This window comes from Mastigoproctus giganteus, chromosome 7 (genome assembly GCF_048544385.1).
Source record: "Mastigoproctus giganteus isolate SK-2022 chromosome 7, ASM4854438v1, whole genome shotgun sequence".
NCBI classification, from domain to species: domain Eukaryota; kingdom Metazoa; phylum Arthropoda; class Arachnida; order Uropygi; family Thelyphonidae; genus Mastigoproctus; species Mastigoproctus giganteus.
The window spans coordinates 29,742,510-29,757,228 of NC_143581.1; the positions used below are offsets into that span (position 1 = coordinate 29,742,510).

Sequence of the window (14,719 nt, forward strand, 5' to 3'; positions counted from 1 at the left end):
TTGTTGTCTGCAGAGAGAAGAAATATACGGTTTTATTTGGGGGATGGAGGGTTATATGTACTGACAAAATTTCTTATACAAGATTTAACAATAAAGTAACCAGATGTTTTGTTTTTTGTGGCATCTGGAAATATTGGTGAGATGGGTCTTCTTGGATTAGGTCAATATGAATGAATAGTACTGTACTGCATTGCGTACAAATTTATGCAGACAATGTGGCTATAATATGTAACATGTCAGTTAATGTACTCAGTGTGTTAGATTTCAGGCACGTTAGCAAATAGTAATAATTCGTGATTTATAAGGAAAAGACGTAGTAAAAACAGTCTTTTATGGGCAAACCGAGAGAACATTTCGTTTCTGTGCATCCCCAACATTGCCCATTCATTTCTCCAATCAGCGCATGGCAACAAATATAATATCCAGTGCTGTAGCTACAATATACAGACAGTATATGAATAACCTATATGATATATACGAAAAAAAATAATAATAATAATTTGCCGGATTTATATTAGTCCTATTTTAATGAAATCTGGGACGCTCGACAAGAAAAATCGTTCTAGCACAGCGAAATACAAAATGTTATTAAACTCCATAAACTAGGAATCGAATTAGTGCATGTGGACGGACAGACAAAAAATAATCCGAATTTAATAAAACTTGGGTTGGCTCTAGAAATCTCTTTAAAAAGGTCCAAATATAAAATTTCATGAAAATCCTTTCGCTGGCAGTTGCTACATGCAGACGGACAGACATTTCGTAAAATCAATCATTTTTTTTTTGTAGAATCTAGCAGTGTAAATGATGAAACATATAGCCATATAGCTGAACTATTAAAAGGTAAAGGTACTAATCCTAGTGGTGGGTCAACGCACGAGATACGAGACTGTTTTGTCGGCAATGCAGTCCAAAACACCCGTCATAGCACGTGCCGTAATTCTTAATCGTCTTTTCCGAAGGTGAACTATAATAAAGATTTAAATTGCGAGAGGTGCTTTAGAAAACCGTATTCGTGAATCTTACTACGCCAGGAATCATGAAACACGATCTTTTACGCATGCCAGCCAACTGTAAGCGTTACAATTCTCCTCCTCAGCAGTCTTCGCTACCACCTACGTTCTTTGCTCCTCTCGCCCTACCTCCGGCTAGTCTCTTCGTAAGCGTTACTTCCTAAAGACATTGTAAACAATTGATTTTAGGAGGCAGGTGAACGAGTTCTTTGAAGTTTTGTATCGATTTTTTTAATAACGTAGCAACCAAGAACACAACCCCAGCGTGTCGTGATAAGATCGGCGTTCAGAACGGACGCTTAAGGGTGTGTGAATGGGGAAGAAAAGGGGGCGTACAGTTAAAGACAATGTTTGCTAATTTTACCTTATTGATTCACCTGCCATCGCAGAGGAACGGATGTGTTTTGTACCGAAGACACTTATTGACAAGGTCCTCACTAATGAACACCCATTTCGAGTGCATCAAAGGATCGCCCTAATATGTAGCCGTTGATGATTGCGCTTTAATATGCAAATAAGTGATAACCATTAGCCCATTCTGACGGAAACATAAAACACGATAAACATAATGAATGCATACTGGCAAAATAAGCTCGAACGAATTGTGGCATTTTCTATTGACAGCTGCCAATGTCATTTACGCTTCTCGCGATCGATTAAATGGAAAAATTCGTGTATTTTTATACACAACGAATGATAGATACATTAAAAAACATCATACTAACATGCAACTTTGTTTTGTAATGACTAATGATGGACTCTAACTTTTTACAGTAGTATACACTTTAGAACATAGAATTCAACAAGATTTAAACTACGTATCGCAAATTAACCTTTTAGATTTAAGCTGCCTAACATCACAAATTAGCGTTCTGCTTGAAAGTGGCATTAAGGGCAAGTTGCTACAATGGATAGAAAGGTGGTTGAGAGGGAGAAGACAGAGTGGTAATCAATGGATACTGCTCTTCTTGAATTAATGTTATTACTGGAGTTCCCTAGGGTTCGGTGTTAGGCCCATTGTTTTGTTTATTTATATGATATTGATCAGGGTATATCAGGCTTAATGTCCAAGTTTGCAGATGATACAAAGGTTGGCAGGGTTGTTAATGACTGTAATTACAATATGCTACTGCAACTGGATCTGGATAAGTTGGGCAAATGGGCTGAGAAGTGGCAACTGAAGTTTAACCTTGACAAATGCAAAGTACTACATATGGGTAGAAGTAACCCCAGAGAAACGTACCAACTGTGTGGTACTACACTCAGGCAGGTGGAGAATGAAAAAGACCTGGGAGTAATTGTGCAGTCAGATATGAAGTTTTCTGAACAGTGCAGCAGGCTACCAGAGCAGGTCAATGGGGTCTTGCAATGATATACAGGAATTCTGCTAGTAGGGAGGAGTTGATTATTCCTTTGTAGAAGAAAATGGTCAGGCGACGCCTTGAATACTGTATACAGGTCTGGAGGACTCATTTTAGGAAGAATGTAGAGTTGCTAGAACGAGTACAGAGAAGGGCAACAGGATCGGTGAGGGGATTGAAGCGGTGCTCTTACCAAGAAAGGCATAACTTCTGCAAATAGCTGCATTTGGAGACTAGGCACCTGCGAGGTGATCTGATTGAAGCGTATAAGGCCTTGAATGGGTTGAGCAAGTTCAATGCTAATGGGATTCTTCCTCTTGCTCAGATTACGAACCTGAGGGGGCATAAATTCAAATTGAGGAAAGACAGTTGTAGAATAGATGTTCGGAAATTTGCCTTTAGCGAGCGGGTAGTTGACTGGAACAAACTTCTATCTGTTGTTGTGTAAGTTAACAGCTTAAATAAAAATTCAAGGAGGAAGTGGACAAACGTATAGAGGAAGACTGATGCTGTATAAGCCAAAAATAATCTAAAGCAATACCAAAGCAACTCGTCGTTAAGGCAAAGTTTGTTCCGCACTATTAAGACCACTGCATTCATTCGATCCCATCTCTCCAAGTTTTTGAACTGTGAACTATACAAAGATTAATATGAGAAATTTCTCTACTATACTCTCTCGATAATCTTCCCAAGGCGGATGTAACTTGTTTAGAACTCATCGTAGGCGGAAATTAGCAATTTAACAAAATGATTGCATCACTTCCTGAGCATGACAGTCGGTGTCACAATGGTTCCACTTCATAAAGTCGGACTGTTACATGTTGCCGCCGAACAAAAGGCTACATAATCCGTACGTCAGCTCCGTTCTGATTGAACATTATACGAACCCGTCTAGTCTAACTGTGACCTATAACACACGAAGGAAATCACCAATAATTCCCTATATGACGTTCATTGTTCCAAATAATTAGACTCGAATTCAGGCTAATTATTCGCAGCAGTCAGCCATAAAAGACTGATAACGCTTCACATCACAGAAAACGTTAATAATTTCTAAAGTGCATCGTCCTTTATGTCATCATAATAAGACAAAAAAAAAATAATAAATAAATAAAACAGCGATACCAAAGTGGTTGAACCACAGAACAAAAATATAGTTAAGGAACTCGTTAAAACGTGAATAGGATTATCTGAGGAATTAAATAGTGTACTAGAGCAATATAATAATAATAAAAATATTCTTGAAAATAAAATATATATTTATAAAATCTGAATAGTAATTTTAATTACACAGAGATTATATAAGAAATCTTTATCTAATTTAGAAGAAAATTACGTCACTTCATCTTAATGAAGCAAATATACATTTTAAAGAAAAGTGACAAATTTAACCCTTTCGGACAGTTAACCCTTTGAAAAAGTGGTCTTTTAGTAATTATTTCTGCTTGTTCATTATTACGGGTACGTAGCACAAACATTATAATGCAATAATCTTAATATTAATTTAATTTACACAGAGATTATATAAGAAATCTTTATCCAATTTAGAAAAAATGCCTTCATCTCGATGAGGCAAATACAGTATTCTGTACATTTTAAAGAAAAATGACAAATTTTACCCTTTAGGACTGTTAACCATTTCATAATTATTACTGCTTGTACATTATTACGGATATGTAGAACAAACATTAAAATGTAATAATCTTAATATTAGTTTGTAATTATTATATTATCTCTATGTAATTGAAATTAATATTATGTATTTCAATTACACAAAGATTATATAAGAAATGGCAAATTTCACCCTCAGGGACTGTTACCAATTTTATAAAGTGGTCTTTTCGTAATTATTTCTGTTTGCACATTATTACAGGTATGTAGCACAAACATTATAATCTTAATATTAATTCCAATTACACAGAGATTATATAATAAATCTTTATCTAATTTAGAAAAAAAATGACATAACTTTATCTCAATGAGGCAAATATACATTTTAAAAGGGAATGACAAATTTCACCCTTTAGGACTGTTAACCCTTTTATAAAGTGGTCTTTTTCGTAATTATTTTTGCTTGTACATTATTACGGGTATGTAGCACAAACATTATAATGCAATAATTTTGTCCTGCTAGTTTACAGTCTGACAGATGACGTACTTTTTGGAATAAAAACCAAACCACGCTTTTAATAACATGTCAGACAATAGCCAAGGAGGAGAAAAAAGCTCATAGACTCTTTTTATATTCTGATAATCCTTGTGCTCACTAGAAAAGGACCGGGTGAAGTAATTAAACCGGAAACAATCGATTAGAAGCAAGCCACCAGACTGCCTTAAGTGGATTCTTCCAATCAAGGCTGATGGATAAACAAACAAGATTATTCTTCGTTTCTCTTTTCAATAACCAATAGAGAACTGAAGAGCGTAATTTCTAACACTCAAAGAAGCTTACTGGATAAATAACAAAAAGTGCATTACTTCTTATTTACCTTTTTTAGTGGGGTTCCCCAAAAATCGTTAACAAAGATATTCGTTACTGGTGTATGAGGCCGCAAGTCCCTGTTGTCCCTTACGGCCGCCATGTCGTCAAACACGAGCCCGCACCCTAGAGAATTACTATAGCAGACTGCCACAAGAGCAGTAATTACCAGCGGATAAAATTTATCATACGATTTCTCCATAGTTGTACCTGAAAGAAAGAAAAAGAAATAATATCGATTAAAAATACTGCAACATTTATTAGGTCATTGAAATTTTACACATACATTTATAAGAATCGTGAAGACTAAATAGATCAATGGAAGAAGACTTCTTTCATCCATGACCTTCATTTATCCTGAAGATTTTTGACTCCAAATCGTGAAATGATTGACTTAAATCAATCATTTCACGATTTGGAGTCAAAAATCTTTTGAAATCTTTTTTTTTCAAAAAAAAGATTTCAAAAAATTATTATTTTTGGATCATGGACTAAGGATTATTTTTGAAATCTGATTTCAATATTAGTTTTATGCACAGCGCGTATTGTCAGGTTATGACGTAATTATTAATCATTATGTTTAATGATTATTTACTAGTTTTTGTTTATTAAAAACAAACAGATTTCTAATAAATTTTATTAAAGGAAACAGTTCTTAAAGTTAGTTACGTGTTCATATAGGACTTCATTCTGTTTTAAGAATAAGACTGCGCTGGATCCCACTGAGGTTAATCAGTTCTGAGGGACTGTCAGCGAAAAGAAGCGTTATGGCAAATAAAAAAACATTGTTTCAGTGCGAATAATGAAGTCTTAATCTTAAAAATACGCTTCAGCCTCCAAGAACATCCTAAACCTCATCTCTGTGTGTATTTTTAACACAAACTCGGACGCCTCTTACAAAGGCAAAGGAAACTCCTTTCCACTGACTCTTTTCCTGTTGCTATCGGAGAAAAAGTATAATAAGTGAATAAATATGCAACGCAATAAATAAATAAAACTGCTAAAACTTTAACGAGTCACGTGACTTTTATCCCATTGCAGGCGCTATCGATTTTTGAATAAAACATGCTGATAAATGTCATTTCGCATTTCCCAGAACTGTATTACTGCACCATCGGGTTTCGAGCCCACCACATAGCTATGTATAGGGCTTTTATCTCCTGGAATTGTGTTAAGCATACTTTGAAAGTTTGTTTCTAACCTGGATCACGCATCCTGCGTGCAACCTGTGGCCTTCTCTTCCACCCTCCTCCATGTGATGTCTCCTGTAGAATCCTACAAAGCTCAGCACTCCTAATTTGCGATTCAAATTAGCTGGATGTATTCCTCGAACTAGTGTGTTCTTCAGTTTCATTAAAGAGTGTCTCTTTTTCTATCGCTTTGTAATATCGGTGTCGCATCTTCAATCAGAATGGATTATAATGTACCAGTTTGTAAGTGACACGGCACCATAAAGCCTCAAAAGTATTAAATATACAGATGGAAAATATTAGTTGGGAATAGTCTTTCTGCTTGGTTTCCTCAAGCACACTGGTCTTATTTATCACGTTTCTCTATTTTATAATATTAAAATAGGAATGGTATTTTCATAAATCTCAAAGACACCGGGAGTTATGATGGTTTAAATTTATCGCGCGAATCCAACCGGTTTTTCAATATCATTGTAATTATTTTATCAATTTTAATAAAAAATAAAAGTAAAATAAACGCAAGAAATGTGTTTTCATACCCATTTTTTAATTCTTTATTGCTTTCTGTTTTTCTTATTTTTTTTCCCATTTTTAGTTCCGGTTCTTTCGTCTTCTTGCTTTCCTTCAGCTCTTGCATTAATCATCTTCACAACTCTTCTACTATAACACAATTCAACTCAATGTTTCTTTGATTTTTTTTTTCTTTTTGAAAAAAAGACATTAATATTAGTTTTAGTATTAAAATGGAATAATAATGCAAGGAAGAGAATTATTCTGCATCTGCAGAAAAAAAAAAACTCTCATATTATCACCATTGTCAAAAAATGGCTATCCAGTTCCTCCTTGAACTTCTCCAAACTCTCCACCTGGGCAGGCACTTATGTTGTCCGTTACTCCTCCTTAACTGGTGAGAGTAATATTCTTGAATTTGTATTTCGTTTTTCTTATTAATAAGATTAGTTATATGTACTTGTATGTATAAATATTATAATAAATAACATAAAACTGTTTGAGAATTTTTTCATTATACAGCATTTTAATAATCCTAAAAAGCGTGGAAGCTAAAAAAAAAAAAAAAAAAAAAATCTGGCCCGCGTGTATGTCACAAACATTTCATTTGGCCCGCCATTTAAAAAGGTTGCCTACCCCTGATCTAGTTGCTAAGCTCTAGAAATCTATTCTGAACTGTTTCTCATAGCATAATAGTTAAGGCTCTTCACTAATTTATTCTTTCTTCTTTGTACCTTTACTAGAAGTTGAATATCTTTAGACGTGGTGTTCCGACATGCATACATTATAATCATAGACAGAACACCATGTGTTATTAATGCCTGATTAAAGGTCATGCTAAACTTCGTCTTTCTATATCGTAATTCCCAAGTCTTTCTCATTCTGTACGTCCTTTAATTGTTCTCCTAATCCACAAAAAATTCCTGGATGTCTGCTCCTCCAAGTGTAATACATTGCATTTGGTTGCATTAAACTTTAGCTGACATGTTTCAGCCCATACTTGCTGTGGTCCAAAATCGTTTTGAAGCACAAACAGCAGAAGATCCTGATTCTGATCGTTAAACACCCTCTCAATCTTTAAGTCATTAGCAATCTTTGACAGCTTCCCCTGTATTCCCTTATCAGTATCATTTAGAAAAATAAGAAACAACAGTAGCCTGAGCACTGATTCGTGAGGAACTCATTTGCTAGTCCAGACCGCTCTGTTTCCTATCCATCAGTGTATTATTCTCCAGAATAATCCATTGAGTTTTTAATCATAGACTCCATAATCTTACCAACCATAGAAACCAAACTCACTGGTCTGTAATTGGCCATCACTTCTTTAGCTTCTACCTTACGGATTGGGTAGACGTTAAACTTCTCTAGTCGAGGGGAACAATCCATGAATCCAATGATGATCTTATTAACTTTACTAATGGATGGATGGATGCACTCACCCGCGCCTTATTTTTCTTTCCCTAATACATCCTTTTTAGTTAAGATTTTTCTATGTGGTATGCAACTGATGGAAATTGTGTGTAATTACAATCTATCGAAGAAGTACTCTCGACAAGGGCGCAAGTGTAACTTTGGTTGCTAATCTTAATCTAGGTCTTACTAGAGACTTCACATTTCCTACAATCAGAAGTTTCCCTGTGCCCCTAAACCCTCCTCTATGGCATCAGCAAAAACCCTTGCACCTCTCGTGCTCAAATGAATTTCATCCTTTTAAAATAAATCCCTTCTTATTAATTAGAGCAGACCAATCTGCGAAAAATCTCCTCCAAATTAGCCTTGCAGAGTTCAAGTTTCCAGTTAATCCAAAAAGTCTTTCATCATATAGTCTCTCTCTCCTGTGATATCTGATTGATTTATTGATTGATTCATTTGCTGTTTTATGGCGCTTTGGCAGCATCGGCCATTATGTCAGGTCCAAGATTAATATAAAGAAAAATCATAGGTGATCTACAAAGGCCATCCCTGTCTTGTCTGGACACAATTACAGATAAAATTTTGACTTATCGCGTCATTTTTTCAGAATGACCTTATATTTCTTCAACAAGTCATCAGTTCGTTTGTGTTAAGTCATTATTTCCAAAATAATAACCGCCCTCCCCACACCGGGTGAAAAACACCTAAGTTCCAATTCCGTCAATGATGCGAGGAATTTATGGGTTATGGATTCTTTTCACAACATGGTTTTTCATCCTGAAAACTGGAGTTTTTTGTCCATCAAACAGTAAACCGACCACAGAACACGCGCAATATACATACAGCGCATTACGGCTTAAGTTGCTGACCAACCCTACAACCAACCAACCATCCAAAATGTATAACAGTACAACCTTAAAGTTCTATTTTATTCTCCGGCACGATTGCCAGTTCAGAGGATCGTTCGATAAATAATGAATACAATCGTTAATCGTATTTAGTAATCTCGCACGCTTATTCAAATTGTCAACTAGTTGTCAGTCAATTGATGTCACTGACAACTAGTTAGTCACATCAATTTAGCAACTAGTTGACATATCCTAGGTCTGTTCCATCTGTCTCGACTAACCATTATCTTACTTGGAGTCAAGACTCTCCATCTGATGGTCCATTCCTGATGCCCGATCCTTCTGGAGACCGTCCCTTGCCTTAGTAATGGACACTTGAGTAACTTCTGAGGACCCAAATTTATTACTTTTCAGGGCAACTACTCGCTGTCTCAGAGTCAATTTCGCCCATTAGTGAGCAAACTTTTGACTTAAGATCATTGCAGTCGCTATATATTCAGTATACAGACATATAAAAGAAATTCCTTTTGTCATCTTAATGGCATTTTAAAGCCTTTTTTCCACCACCTTCTGGTGGTATTTTTCCATATTTGTCCGTCTTCAGTCTGCTCGTAGAAAGGATCCTCAATCTCAAGCAGGATATTTCAATGATATCCACAGTAATGTTAACTTTGGGCGTAATTATTGCATCATTTCATTTTACTCTACTTCAGTTTTGTATTACTACCATCCTTTGGGGTTTTTATTCGCACCATAATGCTAAAATTCAATTTAGCTTAAATTGAGTTTTAGCTTGAATGGGTGATTCTGCACCCAGTGAGAGATCGATTATTCTTTCAGAATAGTTTATTTGCATATTCCCCAGCCCGAATGAAGTTCAGTTCACAATGAAGGGCACATTTGATTTAAATTATTCTCGTAAAATAAAATCAAATAAACTGACATGGGAAATTTTCATTTATTTTTAATAATAAGCTGGCTCGCTATGTAAAATGAAGTCTACAAAGCATTGTAAACACATCATGTTACGTCTAAGGGAAGGTGAAATGAGGTTGTGTCACTCCGCGAGATTATATAGTTAGCATAACTTTGGCAATTTTTTAGAGGAATAAGAAGAGAAATGGCAATTTAGATAGTATTACGATATTATAGGAATTTATAAGAAAAGTTTTGAGTACAAGTTCTGCTTCGACACTAAAATTATTGGATGCGTAATCAACTTCTACGCGTATTAATATTGTGGATGTTTTTAATGAAAAAGCAATATGGCTGGTGGGATTTCTGTTAGGACTGTCTCTTGAATAAAAGCAGAAACATTTTCCATTTAATAATGGAATGAAACGTTCAGGTGATTTAAAGAACTGAATGAAATAATCCCCGAAGAAAAAATAACGAATGTCAGCCTTATGACATTTCTTCTTCTTCGTTTTCAAAGAATTTTGAATAATATTGTATCTGTTTATAATAAACATAAGCTTCAAATGATCATTGGTGATCAAAGTTACGTCCTTTTTTAATTTAAAATTAATAATTTTAATTTATAAAAGTGAAATTACTACCACACCTTCGTACACTCACAAGTATAGTTATGATATAATTGAAATACAAGAAGCTGAAAGTTTAGCTAATTGTCTTGTAGCGTTCACACATAATTCTATTGTTTTTATTAAAAAATCCATCGTTTTGCGATTAATAGGCGCCTACACACTCCCCCATAGTCAGGGATCTTAGCGTTAACTTAATCCATCGAAAAGAGTTGAGCGTCATCGGAACCGACCCATGTGATCATATAAAACTCATCTTCTCACTTATGGCTTTTAAACAGTTCCATTATAAAAGGCGACTGTGAGTCGTGCATGCTAAATCAGGCACTAAAACATTCCCTTTATTACGTGTTTCTTTCGTGATGATATATGGAAATTTTTATTGCCTCCCTTAAACACTGCCAGTTTGGCTGTCTCTAATGGCCGATATGTAGATTTTCCATACTTGGAGATATCCATAAAACTACTTTTCCATTCTTATCTTCCCTCGAGATGTAATCAAGTGAAAATACGAAGCCAACGCTAAAGAGATGCAAAATATTCTTACCAAGTCATATTTCCGATCAAATATGACTTAAGTTTCCGTCACGAGAGCGAGAAGAATTTCTGATAAAGCCGATTGCCAATCAGAGAAAAAAAAACTTCACGAAAGAATAAAGCTTTTATCTTCTTTCTATTCCTTTTCATCGCGTATTAAAATTTAAAATTTATATTTGCAAATTTCATCTTAAGTTTCTTTTGATCTTTAGGGGCTTCTAGACAAAGAGCAAGTTCATAAGTGACGAGAGCATCTCGATATTTGATTTATTTAAAAGAATCCTGAAAAGTGCAACAGAAAATTTTTAAAAAAGTAAATTAATGCAACTGAAATAAACGTGTTAATAGATTTCTAAGAAATATTTAGATACTTGAAAAAAATTTCGTTAAAATCTGTTTATTAATATTCAAATAATGAATCATAAGGATGCTGATGCTCTTCTCTCAAAGAATGCGTATTTTTATATTATTTGTTAAAACCTCTTTTATTGAAAGAAGGAAGCTAATCAATACAAATTAGAAACCTCTCAAATGCAACTTTCCTACTGTTTTAAATTACTTAAATCTTTCTCTCCATCACACCATCATTTTATGATTCATGCTGCACTAACGAGCCTGTGAATCTTCTCTTTTAAAAATAAACTGGGCCAGACACTTATCGCATGAATAAATCATGCCTCTTCCTTCATTATGATCACCGAATGTGTTTATTATGCACAGATTTTAGCAGGTGTTTCTGCTCAGATAAAGGGTTTTGCTGGCTGTAGGAGCGTACGAGTGTGCTTCTGACATTAACACACGGCATATACACTAATGGGCCCCCAGTTTTATAAATATTCTCTCGTAACCAGCATTTAAAAATGAATTCGGACTCGTGGAACTTAATTTTGGTCGATGGTACTCTACATTCAGTTGAAACGTGCTGGATAATTTGCTGTCATTAAAACGTATTTTAACCCTAAATCGACTTTAGCATTACTGTTTGCATATTAATAGTTGGCATAAATTTTGAAATGGTTTCAGTATTAAGGAAGATCACTAATCACCAATAAACTTCTGAAAGAAATTGGTTCATAGCTGTTCGAGCAAAATAACGCTGTTTTTATCTGCGTATCTTTTATCTGTACATCCTTCTTTTAGTAGAGCAAGACGTTTCCATGCTGTAGAAGCAATTTATGAAGTGATTTAGTGTTTTATGTTTTCGTCGCTTCTTTGTATGTGGTGTAGACTTTTCGTGTCTCTATGGCGCGGTCAGATGTTTAAACAATTTCCAGTGCCTTGCATATAATTCTAGGGTGTAAACAGACAACGTGAAAGAAAGCTCAGAAGATGCCTCAGCTACGTAGCAAAATCTGGGGCAATATCGGCTTTGTGGATAGCGTTTTACAAGGGCGTTCACCTATCGCATGACTCTCCGCTATTACTGTACGTGCTTGGCTGCCGAAAGAGCTGCTATAGCTGCACGCACTTGTACACGATTATCGATTGGCTCGCGGACTGTGTGCATGATCAATTGTCCTTAACCATCTTATGCAATAATATATTGCATTAAGTAACTATCGGAGCTGTGACTGGTCACTCTGATCACATGTCTCATTGTGATACATCCTTGGGAAGGTGGAGGAAGAATATCGCATCGTTCAAGGCCAACAGCGTCGTGTTGCTCTTAATTCTAACTGATGCAGCGCATCCTTATCATGGATGCATAGTTGGATCAAAAACTTTATCCTCCTCAGGCGATAATTTTTTGATCAAACTGATTAAAAATTCCAATTTTGCAGTAACTGACTGTATTAAAATGTTATTAGCGAGTGCAAGAACAAAGATCTAACTTTAGAGTACTTAAAAAAAATATATTAAAATACACATTAGTGATCATAGTTCTTAGCAGGATGCTCGAGTCTTAATTCCAACTATAATTTAAATAATTATTATTGAAAACTACTGTTCGACACTTGGTTAACTAAATCCTTCCACCACATAAATAATACTTTTTAAAATGCATTTTCTCATTATTTTTTCAGAATCCTAAAACCCGAAAAATGAAAAGGATGGCTCTATCCCATCTCATATACTGAATAAAACCTTATTTTCTAGCTGTATTAGCTATTTGTTCCTCAATTCACCATTGGTGGCGCTGCCAGCTGGTTGCTAGGCGACGACACGTGGGAACATAGACACACACTTGAGTATTTTTATCAATATGGAGTAGTAAAGTATCATTAAAATCATCGCTTGCAGCACAGATTACAAATCAATGAAACTGTTTGTTTATTTATTCTATATTTATTTACTTTTTTCCCTTTACGGGGAATATTTAAACATTGTGGAACAACTAACACTATAAGTGCATTCTTTTTAGTCTAAATAATGCACACTGATGAAGAAAAAGTTATGGTGGAGTCCGGATTACAAGCTTAAAAGTTGAAATTTGTAATCAAATTACGTACATTTAAAAAGTGGAAAAATATTGGTTGAATGCAGAGTTTATTGTTTATGGTGACTCTTGTACATTTACGTGTAGACAACCATCATTAATGAAGTTGTAACGAAGGTACAAGACAGCTAACAGTTTCATACATAGAGAACGCAAAAGAAATCAAAGCAAGGACAATATTACATTCATAGCAGTTGTAGTACAAACAAGCTTAGAATACACGCAAGTAGGTTAAGATTAATGATTAAAATTAACATTAAGGGTAGTAGATTAACACGCTAGCAGGTTATCAAAACAGCTTACTAAAAGAAGAATTTAAGGTCTGGTTTAAAATGTATCACAAATGTTAAGAAACAAAATGATGTACAGGAAAAATTGAAATTGAGACTGTTTACTTCTCGTGTAGACCGTAGAGATTCTGAATTTAGAGCTGCTGGTAATCACAGGCAAACCTGTTAGCACAAGCATTTCTACAACACTTAGAATGCTGAATTAGGACAAACCAAGATGGATGATTAGTTGGTGTAGCTCACGATTGCTTCAATGGAGAAGTGGAAAACAACACCACCAACTTTGAATCAATAATTAATTTAACGTCTTCCAAGACATATTGAAGTAGCCATTATGGAAACAGGTTAAGAAGTAATTATTATTTTGGAATAAATACATATTTTATGCATAACTAAAGGTACCCCTTAACTTTTCATAGGTAGTGTATATTCGCTTGTTCCTTAACTTTTATGAAGTCAGTATATCCTTTTTCTATCAAATTTCCTTGATATATTACATAACTTTCATTTCAAAGAGACATTGCTACCCATTGAGACATTTTTCATACAGATTGGTCGCAGTACATGGTTCTTTCTCCTACATTGCTGTTCTGGACAACTCTATATGCCTGAAAACATTAAAAATCTTTTCAGAAACATTTAAAAATATATCTTATGCCAAGAAGTTGCATTAATTTTCTTCCAAGTGTAAGAAGGTTTTTGCTTCTTTCATCAGATCTTAATGCTGCTGTTGATGACGGACGAAAGAGGAAACCGATAATTAAACTGGAAAGTAAAAAAAAAAAAAAAAAACAGATACAACAATTCTCGAAATACCCAAGCACAATTACTGTCTGATATTAGGAGAATATTGATTGAGAAAAATAAAATGTGAACACATTTTGCCTTATACGTACCATTTTTAATCTATTGTGATGAATAATCTTTACGTATTCGACGCTAATCCAGGATTATTGATCGCAGTCTGCTTGGGTGGAACGAGAAAGATGCTATATTCAGGAAGGCTAAGAAGTAATTAGAAACTTTATCAAGAAGAAGAGGCTACCTGGCCTTCCCTGTTCGTTATCCTTGTTAATCCTTTTCGTCTTTACAGTCTT

At 34.9% G+C, this 14,719-nt stretch overlaps 1 protein-coding gene across 3 annotated transcripts in view; it reads right to left on the minus strand.

The window, feature by feature from the left end:
* The window catches only part of LOC150082780 (protein O-mannosyl-transferase Tmtc3-like), a 204,851-nt gene that overhangs the window by 56,471 nt on the left and 133,661 nt on the right, over positions 1 to 14,719 (minus strand). For all 3 annotated transcript variants that reach the window (XM_090377595.1, XM_090377596.1, XM_090377594.1), the window contains one exon: positions 4,864 to 5,063. In XM_090377595.1, the coding sequence (XP_090233721.1) occupies positions 4,864 to 5,055 (192 nt within the window). In that variant the 5' untranslated portion in view covers positions 5,056 to 5,063. The remainder of the gene's footprint in view (positions 1 to 4,863; positions 5,064 to 14,719) is intronic.